The sequence below is a fragment of the Nuphar pumila genome, chromosome 7, assembly GCF_984573655.1.
Source record: "Nuphar pumila chromosome 7, dmNupPumi1.hap1.1, whole genome shotgun sequence".
Lineage (NCBI taxonomy): Eukaryota > Viridiplantae > Streptophyta > Magnoliopsida > Nymphaeales > Nymphaeaceae > Nuphar > Nuphar pumila.
In genome coordinates this window covers 14,843,984-14,866,388 of record NC_143255.1, presented here as the reverse complement: position 1 = coordinate 14,866,388, position 22,405 = coordinate 14,843,984, and the positions used below count along the sequence as shown (strand labels likewise).

The window sequence follows — 22,405 nt, the reverse complement described above, 5'->3', positions numbered from 1 at the left end:
TTATATGTGGTTTTACTTCTAGCCATGTTGAAGCTTTGTAGGTGTGAGGCTCAGTTTCGCTGGATTGGCCAAGTTGGTTAGCCTTTTTCAGGGCAAGTGAGAGTTGACTAATGAGGCACATGGTTGGCTGAGTTGAGGTATATGGCATAGTGACAACTCATTGCACTATTTTTTAAAATATTGCAGAAAATTTGGCTTTTTGTTTTTGTCCATTTTAACCCATAAATACACTCATCACATGCCATATTCATAAGGTCTTTATCCAATTATAGATAGTCAGAATTCTCACATGGATTCTATGATAAAATAAACAGTAACAAGAGACTTATCAACTGAATTCTTTGAGCATGCTTGGGTTATCTAACAAGAGAATTCTTCAGATTGAGAATTCTCTTTCTTCACATTTCTATGGAATGAGAATTCTTCTCAAGGTTTATCTAGCTTAGTCGAGTGCAAGGCTGTTGACCTTGTGGTTGTGTGTTTGAGCCCCACGATGGGCGTTCAAGTAATATATGCTTTAAGCCGCTTTCTTCCTTTTTCCTAACCTCATTTCATTGGTGCGATCATACCAGCACTAATGTACCAGATCTTATTATAACTCCGAAGTTAAGTGTGCTTGGGTGAGAATAGTGCCAGGATGGATAACCTTCAGGAAGCTCCCGTGTTGCATTCTTATAATGCCCCAAAGAAGTTTGGCGTAATGGGATGAGGCTTAGGCCGCTAGGCAAGAGGTTTACGTTCAAATCCCATGTGCATCACCCGGGGCTTAGGCCGCTAGGCAAGAGGTTTAGGTTCAAATCCCATGTGCATCACCCCTTGCACAAGCCAAAGCTTGGTGATTCTTTGGAGCAAGGGATAAGCCAGGGACAATGATGGTAAGTATGGCGGGCAGACTAACGTGTTTATGTCTCTCATCCTTGGAGCGGTTTCTTCGTGTACATATAAAAAAATACACCCTAAAAAGAAATTAGAGAAATTTTCAAAAAAGGCACTTAAAGTTTGAGTATTAACAAAAACCATATAAGTTTTAAAATATTTTTAAAAAACACACTTAAAATATGGTGGTTAACTATGTAGGATGAAATTACCATTTTACCCTTAACATCATTCAAAGGAGTCTTTGAAGGGTTAAGTAGTAAATCAACTCCTTTAACTCATCTTCGATTAGATGGAAGTTTGTTTTTGAGTAACGTGCAAAAATTTATGTGCCTTTTTAAAAAAAATCAAAACTTAAGTGTTTTTTTTATTAATGCCCAAACTTTAGGTGCATTTTTTTTAAAATTTCCTAAAAATCTCATTGGATCAAAGGAAACGAAAAATCTACTCTTCTTTATTCCAAGATTACGTCGTAGATCATTGGACAGGAATCGGAAGAAGAAGAGACTAAACCAAGCGTTGTAGAGGATTGGCAAAATTTTGGCAGTCCTTTGAAAAAAAATGAAAATTGTGGTCGTTATATTAATTTAAGACAAAAAATTCGGAATTGGAAAATTATTCGTTTAAAAAAAACGGCACAAAAGAATAAAGAAATACACATGATATCAATTTTCAATAATTTCAGATTCCAAATCACGAACAGAGGAGATGAGAAAAGGGCGAAAACAGGATCTAAGTCACACTAATTCCAATCTTTTTCACGATCAAGATCACGAAAAAGAATACCCGGAAGAAAGGAAAAAACAAACAAAACAGGAACTCACTTGGAGCTCCGCGTCCGAGCGAGCACCACGTAAACCGCGGCCACCACCAAGACAACGCCCAGGGCGCCGCAGACGACGCTGACGACCAACAGGACCTTCGCCGTCCGGCCAGGTCCGGCGGACCTCCTCCTCACCGGAAAGAAGGGCACCGATCTTGACGACGCGTTTCCCGCCGCTGGCCGGAGCCCCGCGTCGGTGTCGAGGCCTTCCGGCAGAGCGACGTCGGAGGAGTTCGTGAAGAAGGTGACCGTCGACGGCGAGACGACCGCCACCGGTCTCTGATACGGCAGCCCATGCATCGACGGCCGGATATCTCTCGCTTCCGGCACCGCCGGTTGCCGGAAAAGCTGCAGGAGGAGGAGGAGGAGAACCGGAGTCCAAGCGCATCCCGCCATTCCGAAATTAGCTAAAATTTCTGAGGGTTTTTCGCCTCAGATTTCTTCTTCTTGGGGTTTCTGAATTTCTGCTTCCAGATACAGTAAATTCTTTCTGGGGTTTGTATCTATCTTTGAGGCAGTAGAAAGCGGACGGAGAGGAAACTAAAGAGTCTTCTCTTACTGCATTTCTTCTCCGAGAATGGTAAAAATGCGATTTTTCTTCGGAATCTCTCTTTTTCTCTCTGAAATTTGCTTCCAACCGCCACAGTGGGAAGAAATCCTAGTTGTATCTTCTTTCTAACACTCTGATCCGATTTCTCTGTACGGAAACGGTGGAAGGATTCTGAAATTCACCTTCTTCGGTGAAACTTTGAGAATTCAACCTAATTTCAGCAATTTTCTGGCGGAGTTTCACTACTAGAGGAGTGAGAGCGAAATGTTTTCCCTTCTTCCGATGGTTCTGCCCTGTAGATTCAGAAACTGCGAAGAAATTCTGGTTTTTTATTTTCACCTACTACCAAAAACGCCCCCGGTTTCGCTCGAGAACTATTGCAATCCTAGCCGCAATTTGACTTCAGAGTGTCGTAAAAGGACGATCTGCTTCCGATTTTCTCTTGAAATTCCTCGTTTGGATAACCATAATCTTCTTCCTTGGGCAAAACTCGCCGATCCGTCTTCGTCTTCTCCTGCTTCCGAATTCAGCAAGACCCGCTCGTCTTTCTTTGGAGCTCTGCCTCTTCTATGAAGGAACAAAGAAAAACAAAAAAAAAATCAGAATAATTCCATCCTTCAACGAGTTTTCCCCAGAAAAAAATATTGGTTTTCCCTCTCCGTGCTCGCCAAACCGCAGTTAAGCCTCTCAGGAACAGTGAAACACTATATTGCTAAATCTCACCCACGATTCCACTCAAACGCCTCAGTTCTTCCCGGATCTTCCAGGAAATAGTGAAAAAACGCACACTTGGAATTATTCAACTGTTCAACAGCTCTTCACATCTATCCTTATAAGATTAAAACCAAAAACAAGAAAAACGAAAATCTTCAGCGGAAAAGCAAAATTAAAATCTCCGATTTCCCTTTAGTTATTCACTTATTCCTTCTCTGCAAGCAAAAATTTCTAGATATTTATCAGAAAAAAACTCGATTTCTCCCTTCTTTACTGCCGCCTTCCCTACAAAAGAAAACTCGCAGAAATTCACCCAAAAAAAGAAGAAAAAAAACGATTTTTTTCCTTCACACTGTTTCCTTTGTCCTGAGCCTTCGTTTTCCAGGAACAGATTTGCAGTCTCTCCATAATCCAATCAAACTTTTCCTTCCTTTCGTGCACTCTAAATCCACTTTGAGAGTCTTCCGTTTCCTTGCTTTATGTTTTCCCACAAACGCCTGTGCTCTCACTCCTTCCCGAATCCCTTGATAAGCGGAAGCAGGGGGAAACGATTTTCAAGGATCTCCGGCTTTTCGCCTCACAAGACGCGTCTCTTTTCCAACTTTTTTTTGTTTGTTTGTTTGACGGAAAGGTCAAAGGGTTTCTGCTTTTCTCTTTCGTTTGTTCGGACTCAAAAAACTGATGGCTTGTTTGGGTTTTGAAGTAATGGACGATGTAGATCACATCTATGAAATCAGATTTGATAGAAACAACATGCATCAATGAAATCCTAAAGAGGAGTACGGAGATAGAGATGACTTGAGGAATAAGGATGAGGACTCCCTCTTAAAAGCTAAGAGGCTTTACTTGGGAGAACTTAAGTCAGCCTTATCTGCTGCTGTCATTTTACGGTAAAAAGTGGCATAAAATGAACTTTTTAGGGAGCGTTTGAATGCGCAGACACCAGTGTCTTAGAGAGAGAGAGAGAGTACAACTTTTTATATTTACACGAAGAAACCGCTCTTAAAAACAGAGACATAGCCATGGCCTGTCTGCTGTCCTTACAGTCGCTGTCCTGACAGGATAAAACTTCATGAGCTTAATTCTTGTTTTGACAAAAGCTTTTACCGGTAATTTCTCGTTTTTCAAAAACTCGTGAGAAATTGAAAAAAATCTATAAATCTAGCATTTTTTTGGCAAAATCTTGGCAATAAAAAATTAATTAAAAAATATATAATTGTTTTTTATAAGAAAATATTAATAAAAAGTAATTTAAAATAAAAATATAAGATGTTTTTTGTAATAAATAGCCGTTTAAAACGTAAATATTGCATTTAAATCGTGGTATTTATGTTTTTCGATAAATCTTACGATATTTTGAAAATCTTGCGAGAAATTGCCATTTTAAATTTTCGGGCAATTTCTCCCTATATTTTTCACACTGGTCTCAGCTTGCGCAATGGGTGACACCCATGAGATTTAAACCTAAACCACCTATCCAGCGGCCTAGGCGGGTAGGCCCCGTTCCCTACACTAAACCCCTTTGAGGGCAAGGAAATGCAAACTTTTTTTTTTTTTACAGGAAAAGCTGGGTTAGGCAGACCCCTACCGGTTATACTATTTGAACTTGCAACACCCAACATTGGTTACAAGGATATGCAACTTGCGTTGCACAAAGACAACGGTTCTTTTTAGTCATTATGAGTGTTGAAGTAGGGGATGGTGTTCTATTTGTATATGCAACGTGCACCAGAAGCAAATGCAATAGCAATAATTGAACCACAAATTTTCAATTTCTAACGTGCTCCTGTTCTTAAGGTACTGATTGCTCACTAGGATGCCAACAAAGAAATTTCATTATCAAGTTTGTTTGGGGCCCCCATTTAGATAGCTACAATCCATGGTGATAAACTGGTGAGTATCTTTATGCAGAGACTTTGTTGATGTCCCTGGTTCCTTCTTCTTTGGGGCAGGTTACATGTTCTCTCCAAGAACATGCACTGCAGCTACAGTGCGTGTTCTGGGTTCCGATTGAGCGTCATGGGGTGCTCAGATGAGTGTACGAGTGATTCATACACTGCTGTACATCCCGCAGGCGGGTGTATGGCTTACTCGTACACTCCACTGAGTGCTATGTGGCGCTCAGTCGAGACCCAAAACATGCACTGCAGCTACAGTGTGTGTTTGGGAGAGAAACACCCCTCCTTTGGTATCTAGAATCAAATTAATTATCAACATAGCCCTTTCTCATTTGCAAGTGCTGGTTTGTTTATAGTCACTTATGTACAATACCCACCAATGGGGGGCTCTGCGTGGTTGGTAGGAGCTGTCAGTGCACGTCTCTTTGTGGTAGGACATTGCATGTTCAAAACCCAATGATATGAATAGTAACTAGTGGGGTATGCCTAACCCAGACTAGACTTAAAAAATAAAACTCAAAAAAATTATGCACAACACCCTCAGATTTAACATCCATAGTTTTTTTTAATGTTTAAAAATAGCATCACATGTATTTATCGGAGTCAATGGGTCGGGTTTACCTAGAGCCGACCCATACCAAACCCTGTAGGGTCCGTGTACGGTGATAAATAAGAAAAATCGATTAAGACTTTCGTCCAGGCCCAAAGGTCCGATTAATACATAGAGCCAGGTATAGTTTGTGAAATTTTATACCCGACCCGAGTTCCGATTAAGGCCTGCAATTTTTTTAACATAAAAATAAAAAAAAATATTATTTTACTGGGTATGACCCGAGTCTGGTTCATTTTGTTCTTATCGGGTTTGGGTATGGTTTTTCTTATGCTAGATCTGATTAGAACTGGGTTTGGATCCGATACCATGCCCAAAAATCGAGGCCAGGTCTGATTCTACCTTGACCCAAACCAAACCTGACCCGTTGACACCCCAACACGAATTGAATGATGAGACTGGATATTGAGAGAGAGAGAGAGAGAGGCGTTGGTTTTCTTTCTGGCATGAAACTATGGGCACATCTGCAAGTATTTTGAAGTTGTGATTTTGAATGACAGAGAATCTTTTGTTATGAGAAAGGGAGTCAATTGGCTCAAAACTCCACTTTTCTCTTTTTTCATAGCGCTGCAGATTTTTTTTTTTTTTGGGAGAATTCTCTCGGGGTCCATTTTTTCATGTTTGTAAGGAGAATGTCAACGGATTGGATCTGATTCAGACCCAAGTGGGACCAAACCCAAATCTGATTTGAGGTGTTGGTACTGGGTCCGACCCAAGGTCCAACTGAACCCACTATAAGAGAAACCATACTAGGGTCCTTTAAGAATTACATGAACCAGACCTGGATCCTGTAAAATAACAATTTTTACCTTTTTTACATTAAAAAATTGTGGATCTTAATTGGAACTGGGGTAGGACCCAACTCTAGAGTATGAAATTTTATAAACTGGATCTATATATTAATCAGTTTCTTTGAGTTTGACCTGGATTTTAATCGGACCTCCTTTCTTATCACCAAACCCTGACCCTATAGAGTTTGGTACGGGTCGATTCTGGATGAAGTCAAACTATTGACACCCCTATTTGTAACCAGTGAGAAAATGGTTTTCAAAAGGTGTAGGCCAACCCCTATGTCTAATGGCAAGTATGAGTTACCAATACCAACGGGGGGACTCCGATTGTTTGGTAGGATCTGTTAGTGCACGTCACCTCGTGTTGGGACGTTGCAAGTTCCAACCCCAATGGTACGTTGTATAACTGGTGGGGTCTGCCTGACCCCAGCTTGCCTTTCAAAAAAAAAAGAAAAGTGTACCAATAAAGACCACGTAACTCAAAAGTCATTCACATGTTAGAAAAGGACAATCATTTTCCTTACATATAAGATATGCCTATAGCTACATTAACTAGTACTTAAAAGCATGATCAACATTAGCTCCACCTGCTAGGTCATTTTATATTGTCATGATTCCTGAATAGCTAAAGTTATGCACATATGAAACTGGCTGTTTGGATCATATATCTGAAAAAAAAATGAATGCGCTGTTCTATATTCATGGTCCTACAACTCATGTCCAGACCTTAATTGAGAAAAAATGAAAGCCTAATTCCATATTGATGGACCTGCAACTCATGTCCAGACTTTATCTGAAAAAAAATGAATGCCCTCTTCTATACAGATGGACATACAACTCAATTTAATGATACTGAAATTCAATGTTCATCATATGTTCATCATATGCTGATGTTTTATAATAAAAACATAATTAAAAAGGTATAATTATTTCTAACAGCATGGAATAATTTCATATAAAAAAACAAAGTTTTTTTCTTATTTGAAAGAATGCTTTCCATAAAGTCTTGGAAGAACAAAAGAAGCATGTCATTTAATGTTTCTGGGCTTTCTAGACGCCTTTGGTAACAATGCTTTTAGACCCTGGACAAAAATTTACAGAGTAATGGTTCTCTGGATCACTGACACCTACCTTCTCGAAACCCTATATAGGTATGGGCTGCATATTTGAAATCAGACCTCACAGATGTATTCAGCATAGTTTGTTTCATAGGGATCATGCTTTGGATCATGTTTTCTGGGCCTAAAGATAGAATTTTTTTAAGTCATATATTTTGGTACATTGCTGGCTGTCAATTTTTTAAAGATCTTAAAAAACCTACATGTACATCACAATCACATGATCCAAAAAAATGTTTTTAACTAACGAATGCATGTGCAAATATATATATATATATATAGGTCTGATCTACAAATAAGTCAAGAATTGTGAAAATTGCTAGCTTCTAATATGTGGGTGCAGGTAGAGGTGGGCAATGAGCCGTGTGCAGCCTATCATGGGCCGAGCCTGGGCCCTTAAATTCGGCCTAGGCTTGGCCCGACACAGGCCGGGCTGTGAACTCATGTCTAGTTGGGACCTATATATCTATATATATATATAAGGTAACTAAAATATGTTTACTGGTATGAACCAAGTTTTTTATATTTTTTTTTTACTTTTTTTCAAAAAAAAAATTGTGGGGATGTGATCTAGACGCTTGGTTTTATAAAAAAAAAGACTATTGTATCATCCAATTATGATGTATAAGAAGAATCTTCTAAGGGCTGAAAACCAATAGCTTAGAATTTTCATAAATATTCAAGCATAAAAAATCGCATTTCTTGATCCAATTACAATGATCCAACAATCTATTCCTAGTAAATGGACTACCCCGAATGCATCTCAGGGTTAGATTTGCAATATATATATATATATATATATTTATTTATTTATATATATATATATTTATTTATATATATTTATTTATTTATTTATTCAGCCCGATTGGGTTCACGGGCAGGCCATAGGACTGGGGTTTCCCAATGGGCTGGCCCGAACCAGGCTTTGACTGGGTTGGCCCGCTCAACAGCCTGGTCGGCCTGGTCCATTAGCTGCCCGGGCTGACTTGTTGCCCACCCTTAGGTGTAGGTGCTCTTGGAATACCTTATCGTTTCTTTGTTCCTGCTTGTGTGCAGCTGGGGTCTGTTAGAATGGGTTTATGCTTTCATGGTTGACCGACAAAAACGGGTTTGGATCAGGAGGCGTTTGCAGGCAACGCCTTGGTATCAGTAATTACTAAGTTTTACCAAAACAGTGTATGAAACCCAGCCTGTTGTAGATGGAGTTATTCTGGTTGTATATGCAAAATATGCATGTTGCATCATTCTGTGTTTGTTAATTTTTTGTTTTGAAGGTCATTTTTTATTTTTATTGCTGGTCACCGACTTAGTGACCTGGGCTGATCAGGCTTAGTTAACCACGTGAGATCAGATGCTGATTGAACACTTTTAGTGTGCTGATGCACCTGATCATCCACCATCTTTCAGAGTCTGTAAACTATGGGGCTCTACAGCAGATGGTGGGTGATTATGTGCAGCAGCACACTAAAAGTGTACAATCACATTGCACCTGATCAGCCTTCCAATAAGGTTTGGTGGTCGTGTCCTTGACCTGGAGTTTCCCCTTTCAGGGAGGCGGTCCCATTCTCTGTGAGGGATTTCCTTTCATTAAAAAAAAAAAGATTAAGTGCAGCAGCACACTAAAAGTGTACAATCACATTGCACCAGATCTGCCGCCCAGTTAACCAGGTTCCACCCTGACACTTTTGAAGTTGGTTGAGTTAATGATCAGCGTTTGTACTGAGATGGGAGCATCATAGCTTGCTTTGGTGAATCTGAGTTCCTTTTGTGTAGTAATCAGTGCAAGTTATTTCTGCTAATTGGCATTTTAATTGGAAGCTCAAGTTGTGAGATGGCATCTCATGCCATGTCAAATATCTATTGGATGTGCCTGAACAATTTGATTGCACAGAGGGGAGAAAGTATCACATGGTTGCACTCTTGAAATGGACTTACATTTTCTTTGTGAATATAAAATTAAATAACTTGACATCTCTATTTTTACAGAAAAAGAAAAAGGAAAAAAAATATGAGTTTGTTCTCCTGGAAAAAATCTGTGGCAGTTGACTGTGCAACTGAGAAGTCTCATATTTAGAACTTTTGGGAGTGGTAGTATTCAAGAAATGGTGAATGCCTGAAAATGCAGATCCTCATAGACTACTGTGTAGTGCTTGTACATGTACATGTGCCATGGCTTCTGCTCTCACTTTGTCTCTCATAATCTTTCCAGTTGAGTTCATTGGAAATGGCTTCTTCCATGGAATGAAGATCCTTGGAATTTTGAACCTGCAAAACAAAATACATTTCTAGTCAGAGTCAGTCTGCCATGGAAGACCCTCTTGCAAAACACCCTCTATAGTACTATTATGCTTGGTCCAACCACTAAAATTGTGCTGTTTTTTTTAGATATACCTTAAGGCAGTTGTGGATAGTTGGCCATCACTGTCTCCATTTTTTTCAAAAGTGTCATGCATAATGTTATCATGCTTGACTCCCGTTACAGGGCCCTTTTTTTTTATAATCCAAGATAAAAAAAAAAAACCATCACCGACCGCACATCGGCTCGCCTTTGGTTGGTAAAACCCTTGAGGTCCCCCTGCCCACTGGAGTGCACACAGCTTCGACCTTGCGGCAAGGGATGACACTTGTGCATTTCAAACTTGTGACGGCCCATCAACTTGGTGACATGAGTGGAAAGTATGGCCCAGCAACCATCCACAACTACCTCATTGAATGGCTGTCCACCTCAAAGGTGGAATATGGTGGAAACAGGCACAACAATTCATTAAGAATATGTGCAAATGCATGTGTGCATCCTTGAGCTCGTAGACAGTGCATGTTTACCCAGAGAGATGCATCTCCTTGCAGTAAGACTGCAAAATCTTGCATGTCAGAATCTGCTCTTTCGTGTTCTGGGACGATAAACAGCTCGAGTTCCCGTCGATCCAATTCCAGTCATCTTTAATTCTAATGCATGCTGCTACAGCCTCTGCTAACCGAGCATCCGGGACTCCGATGATGACATTTTCCATGATTCCTGGATGCTGTGATAGAACAGCCTCCACCTGCTCCATGCAAGCAAACAGAAGAAAGGTTGGAGCAGAAGCCCAGTTATGACTCCATCCATCCTTACCACAGTCACTAAACCTCTGTTTCTCAGGATTTTCTTGGCAAGAGAAAATCTTGCAAATAAATTGAAATTTTGTTTTTTCTGAAAAAAAAGGTCAGGAAAATCATGGCACATTTTAAAATTAAATATGTAAAAAAATCAATGGAAACATGAACAATTAACAGAAATAAAAGATTAAAATCATGAAATGTAGCATATATTTGAAATAGTCATGATATTGAATTTTTTATGGCTTTATTGAGATGTCCATAGCTTGTGAACTTATATTGATAAAATTGTGAGAAATTCAATATTGCAGCAATATTTGTGAGGTTTATTATTCACAACTTATGTCTGCAGGTTGATATATGTATATATATTTATATAAAAGAAATCTAGAATATATATGTTTGCTGGTTTGAACCAACACAAGTTGTTTCTGATCAAGGGTAGTGGGGAGCAACTAAGTCGAACGGACTTGGCTAAAAGGTCTACCTACCCACATCGGCACGTCCCGACATGGGTGTGGCTTCGAACACAAGGCAGACACGGTCAACAAAGTGTCAGACTCGGTCAATGCATCGGAGCTGAGTTCGTTCACATTTTAGACTCGATCAATTTTGACCGAGTCTATTTTTATCTATTTATTAAAATTAATTTTAGACTCGGTGAACTTTGATCGAATCTATTTTTGTCCATATATATATATATATATATAGCCGTGTCCCCGTGTACAAATTTTTTGAATTTGCTCTCCACCTGTGTCACACCCGTACCCGTAGCCGCACTCATGTGACATAGGAGCAAACATATTCATGTAGTATGCATATTCTAATTTTTCTATACATTTTTATTATTAAAACATTGCAAAATTAGTTTTATATTGATTAAAAATTAAAAAAGAAAATCTGTGTCCTCATGTCCTATTTCCCCTCAAAATTTTCCAACTTACGGGTCCTGTACTCGCATCGCATGTCAACTTATATTTGCGACATAGGCTGTTTGTTTCAGCAGACCTAGGAGGAATGCTTTTGGTGAGAAAATGCACATGGTCGGAAAAAAACAATTGGCATGCCCTTTTCAATGGAAAGGGCTACCCACCTCCCCAGGCATGTATGGTAAAAAGTAAAAAAGGGGGCTCTGCTTGTCTGGTAAGAACAGCTAGTGCACGTCACCTTGTGTTGGGACGTTAAAGGTTCAAAACCTAATGGTATAGTGGGATAACTGGTAGCGGTCTGCCTAACCCCTGCTTGCCTTTCAAAAACAAAAAAAAGTGTATGGTAAAATGGTGGGGCCCACCCACCAAACCAGATGGCACGCTCCCATTTTCACTCGGTGAGAAAGTGGGCCTTTTCCACGGGGAGGGGTTTCTTGTGAAACAAACAGGCCCTTTGTCACGGGTAAAAACTGGAATAGTATTATTACCTCCTGTGGGTAAACATTCTCACCACCACTCTTGATCCTGTCTTGACTGCGTCCTTGCAGCCACAAGTTGCCCTGGTCATCAACCCAACCAATGTCACCTGTGTCCAGCCAACCATTCTGTCTAGAACAAGGCATGGTTACCATAGTTGGTTTCCGGCTCCAGTACCCTTCCATGACATGCATGCCTCTTGTTTGTATACTCCCTGCAACAAAAGCACCGGCCACATCTCCATGGATTCCGATCCGTATTTCGACGTGGGGTGCCGGCTTTCCAACGCACACGCCGGTAGGCCTCCGAACTGTATCATGGCTATATCCTGGATGTTCACCATGCCCACCACCAGAACCTTGTCCCTCTGGGTTGTAGAGTGTCATGAACGTTAGTGAGGAGCATGTTTCTGTCATCCCTACAGAAGGAAGAAACAGGGATCACATAAGATGTTATGGGTTGGATTGGATCTAGGATCATGACCAGATCCAATTTGAAATCTCACTCTGTGTGAATAGACCTGGACCTACTTAATGTGCACCGCGGGTGGGTTCAATTGAATCAAATGGGACTTTTTATTTTTACATTTACACAGACAAACAGCCCTCAGGATCAAAGACCTAGTCTGGCTCTGCCGGACGTACTTACGATCACTGTCCTGACAGCGTACAACTTTGTGGGCTTACCCCTTTCCCTGGAATCTTACATAGTTGGCATTTTTTTTCTTTGGGGTTAGGCAGACCCCTACCAGATATCTCTTAAGCCCCATGTGGCAGAGGGATTCGAACCTGAGCCTTCAGCTTGGCACAGGACCCAGCTTAGCAAATGGGATACCACCTAGATGGTAACTTGGCAAACCTTTGTTACTTGTATTTATTGTGTATAATTTGGCCATCAGCCTATAATTGGTGGTGTTGTCAAAAACATCAGCATAGGTTTAAATCACGATATTTTTGAAAATATCATCTATATATTTTGGCATAGATTGGTCTACAACTTAGTACTACAATGAACCACCAATCAACTGGCAATTAGGCCAACAACAACAACAACTACGCCTTCATCCCAAAACAATTGGGGTGCGCGATATGAACTGGCAATTAGGCCAAGTTAATCTTAAATCAACTTGATCAATTCTACTGAGTTTTGACTCATATTAAAACTCCTGAGCCTGGATCGCTTCAAACTACATGCCTAAATATCTGAGACTCTGCAACTCAACCTGCCTTTAAGCACCCACTAGTATTTTTGTAAAAAGAAAAAATGAACAAAATCAATGGTATCCATGGTCTTACTTTTGAAAAATTTTCTAACCCATAACTAGTATAGAGTCATGGCCTACAAGGGCTCCGCTCATTGGTAGGGGCGACTTGTGAATGTCACCAAGTTGACAGGATGTCACAAGTTCGAAACCCATGAGTGGCATCCCTTGTGACAAGGTTGAAGCTAGGTGTACTCTGCGGTGGGCAGAGGGGACCTCAAGGGTTTTACCAACAAAAAAAATTGTCATAGAGAGTCATGGTTCGTATCCCTGTCTTTGTGACAGCCTATAAGTCAACAATTTTAACGGTAACTTGGTCATGTTTACATTGCATGTGAAGGAACATACCATAGGCAGAAAGAAGCTTGGCATTGGGGAATACTTGAGAGGCTTGCCTGACCAGCCTAGACGCGAGCTCTCCACCACCATTGAGTATCTTCTTGACACTCACCCCAGCAATTCGGTCTCTGATAATTGCATGGCATTCATGATCCCACAAAACCAAGGGATTAGCAAATCTGAGCAAATTCTTGATAATGGATAGGAACTGCAACAAAGTGACCCCTACCGGTTATACAACTAATACCATTGGGATTCGAACTTGCAATGTCCCAACACAAGGTGACGTGCACTAACTGCTCATGCCAGACAAGCGGAGCCCTTGTTGGTAAGAGTTCATGAATTTGGTCCCAACGCAATTGAAGCTAAAATACCGAGGTTATGAACTCAGTCAAGTTTTATATTGTGGTGGTGGGCAACTATTAGGAGTTTTGGAGATCTCTTTCATGGCAATGCAAGTAATGAGAAAATGCGCTCAAAAAAAAAATTTTTTTTTTTTTGATAGGCAAGCTGGGGTTAGGCAGACCCTTATCAGTTATACAATGATACCATTGGGATTTGAACTTGCAACGTCTCAACACAAGGTGATGTGCACTAGCTGCTCCTACCAGACAAGCCGAGCCCCCCATTGGTAAATGCTCTCAAAATTCTTACAAACCAAACAATAGAATGTTTGTGTATGTGTGTGCGCCAGCCTAATAATAATTACTTTTGTTATTTACTTGATATTTTCAGAAAATATGACATCATTACAACTTTTGGAATAAGTTGAGTGGTAACAAGGTGAGCAATTAGGGGTGGTTATGAAGGCATTGAGATGATGACACCAGATCAAACCCCACTAGCGCATGGGTGTGTTCTTAGCTTTGGGCTACATAAGTCAGGGTGGTTGTGGACCCCATCCGAGCTTTGCCTCGCTTGAGGGCGGGTCGATTAAGTGGCCCAGTTCTCGGCAAGGGTTCGTCTCGTAAAAAAAAAAAAATTAACAAGGCGAGCAATTACCTGGCAAAGGAGACCAAGTCAGCCATCATTGTGGGGACAGTGATGAAAGAGGTCACAGAGTGCTTGTCAATGGCTTGAAAGGCTGATTCTGCAGAGAATTTTGGTATGAAGACATGGAAACCTCCCAGCATCAACACTGCCAAAGCTGAGGAGATGCCACCAATGTGACAGAGGGGAGCAGTATGAAGATACACCTATTCCATAATACATAGTAATAGAATGTGAATCCAAAAATGTTACAAAACAAACTAGATATATTCATGAATAGAATGGTGTAGCGGGAGTGGCAGTGGACCTGAGGAGAAGGTGCTGACCCTTCGTCCCAGGTTCGACTCCCACCAGGGGAGGCCCATTAAGTGATCCGGTTTCATCATTAAAAGAAACAAAGAAAGAAGGAAAGAATAGTAATAGAGTGCAAGTACAGAAGGTTACGGGACAAACTAGAACCTTATCAAAATTTCTGTTCTGTCAACTTCATTCACAACCAACTGGAGTATGGATCTGGATTTGATTATGGTGGATCTTTATCCAGTGCCAATGGTATGGATCCCAAAACATCCAATCACAATAACATGTGCTCAATCCAGATCCAACCCTTTAATTCTGTTTGGGTCCCATCTACCCAGGATCAAGATTATGGTTTCTAGAACTCACCCAGATTTAATTGACCCTCCGGGGCATATGTAAGAGCATCTCAAAGGAAAGGTGAAAAGCATGAGTAGAGGGAGGCTTAATTGGGATCCAGGGATCTCTTGATTGATCCCTTATTTGGCCCAGCCAATTACACTGCCGCATTTTGAGTTGGGGCCTGCATTCTGTTGCACTGGGGCCCATAGAATGCAAAAATGATCAAGTCTTTTAACATAAGATGGGTCGATCCTAACCGTCCATCCAGGTGAAAATGTAGACCAATCTTAGCTGTTGATGGGCTGGGTAGGATTGAATGTAGGATATGAAACCCATCCTGGATCCGTATACTCCATGGAATGCTATCATGTGATGAGGACTTACATCATCTTCATTGTAGCCAACAATAGCAATCTTGGCTAGGGACTGAACCATCAAAGCAGCATGGCTCAAGGCAACTCCTTTAGGCCTACCTGTGGTTCCTGACAAGGATAATAGTTAAAAGAAATGTTGTCAGTATCGATGCAAAAAAAATGATACGATTCACCACGAATCAGCTACTTTTCAATAAATATAAAAAAATACTTAATTTTTTTAAATACCATTTTAATAGCTTTAACACATGTCTTGTCCTGATTGACATGTAATATTTTTTAATTTTTTTTTGGCTGATTCAAAACGATTCACTTGAGTATCAGTATCGGCCGATTCACCTGAATCATTGGCCAAACGATACAAAGCCGATACTGACAACATTGTTTAAAAGGGTAACTGTAATAAATGTCATCATAATTCCACACCAAGTAGAGAGAGAGAGAGAGATTGATTGTAGTTTACAAAAACTTTGTTTAGATAGAAACATACTAATCAATTGTCTAAGTAACCCAAATCAAGATTACAAGGAGTTCATGAAACCTGACCAAGCTCATGAATTTCAAGGTTTTGACATATCCAGAAATATTGAAATTTATGAACATGGCCTAATGTGATTCCAAAACACACCAGGTATTTCAAAAATATGCTTTTGTACAGAAACCAAACAAAAACGAAATTACAAAAGGCAAACACTGCTTTGTGCAAATGAATTTAAGGGCAAGTTTTGAGCATCTTACCTGATGTGAAGCATATGAGTGCGACGGACTCCGGCGACGATCGGAAGCTAAATTTTGATGGTGATTCTTGTGGAGATAGTCGAATGGAGCTTGTAATTATCCCTTTGAAAAAAAAAATAATTAAACAAAATTAAATTGATAATTTACAGATCTAGCTAGATTACATGACTTTACTGGCTTGATTAATTAAGCAAACTCCACTATATGGTTGATCCATCTGACAAATTTGGCATGTGGGGACATGACTGTCAACTGAACTCACACTTGAAAGACAATGGTTTAGGACTTTAAAAGACAGTAAAATTCTTAAACCGAGTCTTTGTTGTAAGTCCAACCTAACTCAACCTTGGATCAACTAAGTACTAAAAGGCCCAGCCAGATCTAAGTCTAGTTCTCCAATCCAACCAATTCAGGTACTTATGTGACTAGACGATGCAAATCGGGAGGGCTCAATTTACGAGAAAACTACCAACTATGATTATTTTTTACCATAGATATTGGAAAAATAGGAAATAACAGGAAATTAAAATAATAAAATACTGAAATTTATCTCATCTTTAACTCTAATCATTACCTAGGGCTCTCATCTTTTTTTTATAGATGAGGTCTCCCAAATCCCAATCCAAACAAACTACCTAATCTGATAAACTCCTAAAAATAAAAAATTTCTTAGCTGAATATCAATCAAAGATTCATTACAAAATTATCCAAATACTAAAAATGATCCAAATAATAAAAAATCCAAAAACATCAACATGGATTCACACTAATCTTTATGGACTCGGATCTTCTGCTATATTCCTACATCACTACACTAAATCCTTAACCCTGATTACACATGTACTCGCTAAATGAAAACAGGCTAGTTTTAGTTCTGAATTATATTCAGCAACCCTGCCTGAGATGGTCTGTGTCAAATGCTATGAATTTCAAAAAACAAAAATAAAAGCAAAAATTTAAAACTGAAAGAAGAAAAGCATGTGTTAAGCATATTATTAATGATCATGATGTTCAGTAAGTGATTAATAGAAGCACCTAAACATAAGGTAGTAGATAGAACTCATAAATCTTATGGTAGATGAATTTCTGATGTTCAGATCTGGCTAGGATCACAAATGGGTCGGAGTTCTGTGTCTTCACTGGATCAACCCATATTGTCAGGTTTGGATGGTAAGCATCTGAAGCTGAGTTGGATCTGGAACGGATACACAGTCTATTCAGGTCCAAGTCAGAATCACATAACAATATACGATCCAACCCGTTTTGGAATTTGGTCTAACCCGACCAGTTTATCTTTTCTCACTTTTAAATCAATAGATTATACCTGTTTTGGATCCAATACCAGATGGTCATGTTTCTTTATCAGATCTGGAACTACAATTTGAGACATGAGACAGATAGAGAACAATAGCTGGATCCATGGTTCAAATTCTGGAGACAGTGTTGGGTTGATTCTGACCCGACCCATGTCTAATTTGTTTGCTTGCCTAGATCTGGTACATGTATGGTTGGATCCAGATCTGATCATATATGGTCCACCGGCCATTTGGAGGTTCCTATCCAGTTAGGGGCTAGAAGCCTAGAAGAGAGCTTGATCAAAACCGGTGGAGCAAAACCTGGGTCCAACTTATATCTGACCCGTTTACATCTGAATAGGATACTATGGGCCCTAGGGCATATATAGGACTCCATTATGTGACTTGTATGGGGGAGCATGGGCTCCTGCCCTGATGACTCTTCAAGGTCATCCAATCAATGATTTGAATTTAAAAAGGAAAATATATAAAGATAGAAAACAAAGCATTCAATGAAGAGGCAATAAATGAGGTCATAAAATTTGTTATGTGAGGCCAAACTTAGGAACATTGGAGTTCATTTAACACAGTCACATGATGCCAATGTCAATGGATCAGGATTTTATCCGATATCCCATGAATCTGATTCCATTTAGTTGGATTTGGTAATCCAAAACCACATTCACGTTCGATATCCAGATTTGATCGATATCCAAATCTATTTGTACGTAAAAAAAATCAGGTTTAGTATGAACTTTTCACTATCCAGACAACCGTGGCGGTCGCCGGCCTGGTGGTTGTGACGGTGTTGAGTTGAAGACCCCGGATCAAACCTCGCTGGCACACAGGTGTGTTCGTAGCTTTAAGAGGTTGGCCATGTAAGGCAAGGTGGTTGTGGGGCCCCACCCAGGATTTTCCCTCGCTTCGGCGAGGGTTCCTCGTCATAAAAAAAGAAAAAGAAAAAGAAAAAAGAGCTCTTCACTATCCAGAATCCAATTCGAATTTGAGTCCATTTGGTCAACATCCAATTAGTTGGATATGGTATGAAAAAACATCTGACCCAAATCCGAACCGTTTACATCCCTGCACACAATGGGGTAATATGGAAGAGAACTTACCAAGTGTTTGAATGTTTAGTGCAGGGTCAGTGAAGAGGCAGAACCTCAGATAAGGCATGTCCCCAACCCTTGATGGCCATGATCTGCAGCATTCATCAACAACTAAAATGACTGGATTTACCAACTCCATGGCTGCCCTTGCCTCTTCAATGCTCTACATGTATCATCATTATGCAAACTTAAATCACTTCATCCTTGCTTGTAGTTTTTGTAATCAAACTTCAGATTCTTCAGTAAGCTAAGAATTAGAAGTTACATCCAAAGAAAGCTAAGAACAGACTTGAAAATGAGTCTGATGAGGTCTTCTACCAACTGTGTTCAAAAGTATAATATCTAATTAATGTAAGGTTTTTTAATTTCTAGAATCATCTGTAGCGATAATTATCTGAAGATGATGCCACAATCAAATTATCTTTATTTCATATTTTTTATATATATTTTAAATCTTCTTTTGGTAACCTAGAAATACTGCAGCCTCACATCCTCAACAAGAGATGTAAGGGTAAGAAAAGAAATGATAAGCAAGCCTTGGCTCTTACCCATCTATAATTGAGGGGGGCAACAATTCCACCAACAAATGTGATGGCCATCATCCATTCCATGTAAAAGTCACTGCATGGACCCCACAAACATACACACAAAGCATGATCAGTTGCCCACAAGGTCACACCCTCTAAATTAGATTTAAAAAAAAAAGAAATGATAAATTTATATTACAAAATAAGAGCTTATCAAGTTCACAATTAAGCTTAATCTTGCTTTTAGTGAAAACAAGGAAGGACACCTAGTTGAGAATGAACTGAACGCCGGCCTAGGCTTCTCCTCTGGTTCATGGAACATCTCTCCTCCAAAATGGACCAGGTCGAGAATACGGGTATGGAGCACATCCTCACAGAACCGAACATACGGGACCGATCCAGGAATCCAACCAAGGTGCCCAGTAATGGGGAGACATCCAAAGAAAATAAGAGCCTCCAAGGGCCTCTTCAACAGTAATTCAAGTCCAACATGATACCTAGACAACTTGCCAAATTGGTGAAAGGGGGGAGTCCATAAATCTTGAAAGGACCATCCCCTGAATGGATCCCTTCTAGGGAAATCACATAGTGTAATACGTTTCTAATTTTAATGAAAATTGATAGGGTCTGCCTAACCCCAGCTTGTCTTTCAAAAAAAAAGTTCACCATTATAGGAAAAATTGGAAGTTAAAATCACATCTACATTTGTAAAACATTTCTAGTATGTTATTGGTTGCTAAAAGAAATAGCATGAAGACTTGATACTGCAATTATTGACTCCAACTAGTAATTTGGATAGAGTTGGAATTGATGAAGATCCAGTTTGCTTCACATCATAGTGATGATCCAACCCATGTTAGAACAACCCAAATCCAGATCCATCTAGCGTCATGTCTCAACCTGGTCCACATCCTTGTCAAAGATTCTAATTGTGAAGGGCTCCAGACATCTGGATAGAATGTGACAAAATAATCCAGCTTGGAGCCAGCCAAAAAGTTTATGTGGTAATTAATGATGGGTTGGATCCAGACTAGGTCGTCTTGCTATTGCAACCAGTGCCAAGTAGCTTGATAGTTCAATTGGATCCTTATCTAGATCCAAATCAATGTAAATGTCCAGATCCCGGCAAACCTAAAGCAGGGATAGAATCGGACCCAAACGCTCTGGCTTGGGACCCAAAATTTTCAAGTTTTATGTATAAAACGATGAATCGGATTATGGTCCACCAATTGCTTGTGCTTCACATGGATCCGACCATACATTCAAGAGGCTTGCAGTCACTGGTACGGATAGTGCTCTCAACATGTCGGGCACATGACCCATTTGGGTATATACCCGAATCTGATCAGATTACACAATCGGGTCTGCGTTAAGTAAAGCCGACAAAATGAGATCCAAAATCTGGACCCTAGAATGTAAGAACTATTTTGGCTTAAAATTTCATATAGAAATTCTTGGGTAGGTCTGGATCAGGTCAGATATCCAACAAAGTCACAGCTCTCAAACCGGGCCAAATAATATCTGGGTCAACTCCATTAATCCCACCAGAATATTGTTACATGTCTTTTTTGTAACGATATCTGTATATTATGATTCAAGTTGGATTGGGTGTTCCCACACGGTGACAGCCCCAGCTGACCGACCCACAGGCTGCCCTGCAGATACGGTTTCCCTCTGCAGTCAGAATCCGACCCGAGGACAGACCACAAGAAACCATATGAAGCTTTTAGAGAGGAATGATTACATGAGCATGGTGCTCAATCAGCTTGGATGAGCTTCACATCTGGACCATCAAACCCAAAAAATCACTGGTCCAGATGTGCAGCAAGGCCTGTGCTTCCTTCAAGTAACATCCTCAGTGAACTGGGGCAAAAATCAAGACCATCCAATTATATTCAAGACCCAACAGCCGGAATCAAAGGATCATCCAAGGCAAAGTGAGCACCTAGCTGATGAAACCACAACTCAGCCAAGCCACAAAGGGAATTGGCATAGTGTAGACTTCTTGGCAGGCGGTCTAGGTTCAAATTCCATGGGCGTCAGTCACCCCTTGCACAAACCAAAGGGTGACGACTCCTTTAGTGCAAGGGGTAAGCCCACGGAGTTTTACCCTCCCAGGACAGTTATCGAAGAATACGGATCCTATCATTTGAAATATGATGGGTTTCATCATACATTCAATCCTAGCCGTCCAGCATAACCATCTAGTCGTTGATTGGATGGCTAGGATAGAATATTAGATGAACCCATCCTATTTGAAATGATGGTAAAGAACACAGGCTCAGCCACAAAATAAAAGGCCAAAAATCTTGGTTTCGTGATAAGGGACATGCTTGTTATTTTCCAAATTGACACAATCATGAATAGTGCACCACAGACAGCCCACAACAAACAGAGGAGAAACCAACAAGACTAGCAATTGAGACTGACCTGTTCATTGCTGCAATAGCGACGACCTCCCCAGGTCTTAGGCAGAGCTCAGTCAACCAGCCGGCGATGCCGAGCACGCTCTCGACGAATAGATTGCCGGTTTTTAGCCGGCCCTCGCATACGGTGACTGGAAAGTCTTGCCGGGTCGTCGAGATCCGGCTCAGGCATTGACATATGTGCCCCCTCCGGCCATCCATTGTTTGTGACTGCTATTCAGCACCCCAACAGCGCTCCGTTTCAGAAGTCACTCTGTTTCTTCATTTCCCATTTCTTCAGCTTTATGGATATTGCTTGTAAGTGTCAAAAGTAAGAGTTACATATATATATAAGGGTGTGGTGTATAGGATACTCCCCAAGTACAAAAAGATAAGGAGAGGTTGAGTTGGGATAATGTACACAGATTGGGGTTTCAAACGGGTCGGATCAGTTCCAACCCTGTAGACCTCTGCGTGGACCTGACAATATGCAGAGTCAATAGAGCTGGATAGCAAGGATGCAAAAGGATCCGGATCCAGAACAGAGAAATACATGGAGAGTCGGATCGGAACAGCTAAAAATGGCAAAGCCTCCATCCAGGATCTGACCCATTTGCATCCCTAATTACTAGCTGGAAGGAAACCTGATGCAGTCACTTGGATATGGGTTGAGTCCAACTTTTCTCGGGCACATATATATTTGGGGGTGACAAACGGGTGGGATCAGTTTTGACCCAGTAGGCCACCACCTGGACTTGGCAATATGTGGAGTCAATCGAGTTGGATCTTGATATTACTAGTAAGGACTCAAACGGATCAGATCCGGAACAGCTAAATGAATGGAGA

The 22,405-nt window shown here is 40.4% G+C and overlaps 1 protein-coding gene across 2 annotated transcripts; it reads right to left on the bottom strand.

Moving 5' to 3' along the window:
• Nucleotides 1–9,300: 9,300 nt before the first annotated feature.
• On the bottom strand, nt 9,301–21,879 carry LOC149831236 (2-succinylbenzoate--CoA ligase, chloroplastic/peroxisomal-like). 2 transcript variants are annotated; one of them, XR_016433000.1, is made up of 10 exons: nt 21,585–21,856; nt 19,176–19,248; nt 18,637–18,790; nt 16,224–16,325; nt 15,496–15,593; nt 14,485–14,678; nt 13,492–13,610; nt 11,894–12,300; nt 10,204–10,570; nt 9,301–9,645 (listed from the first exon to the last, which is right to left on the bottom strand). XR_016433000.1 is itself a non-coding variant. In XM_090012017.1 (10 exons), exons 1-10 carry the CDS (start codon nt 21,779–21,781, stop codon nt 9,510–9,512), a joined length of 1,701 nt encoding a protein of 566 aa, XP_089868143.1. In that variant the 5' UTR covers nt 21,782–21,879; the 3' UTR covers nt 9,301–9,509. The 2 variants fall into 2 exon arrangements, 1 of the variants encoding a protein (XP_089868143.1); XM_090012017.1 differs by having other exon boundaries at nt 10,204–10,424; nt 21,585–21,879.
• Nucleotides 21,880–22,405: the final 526 nt, after the last annotated feature.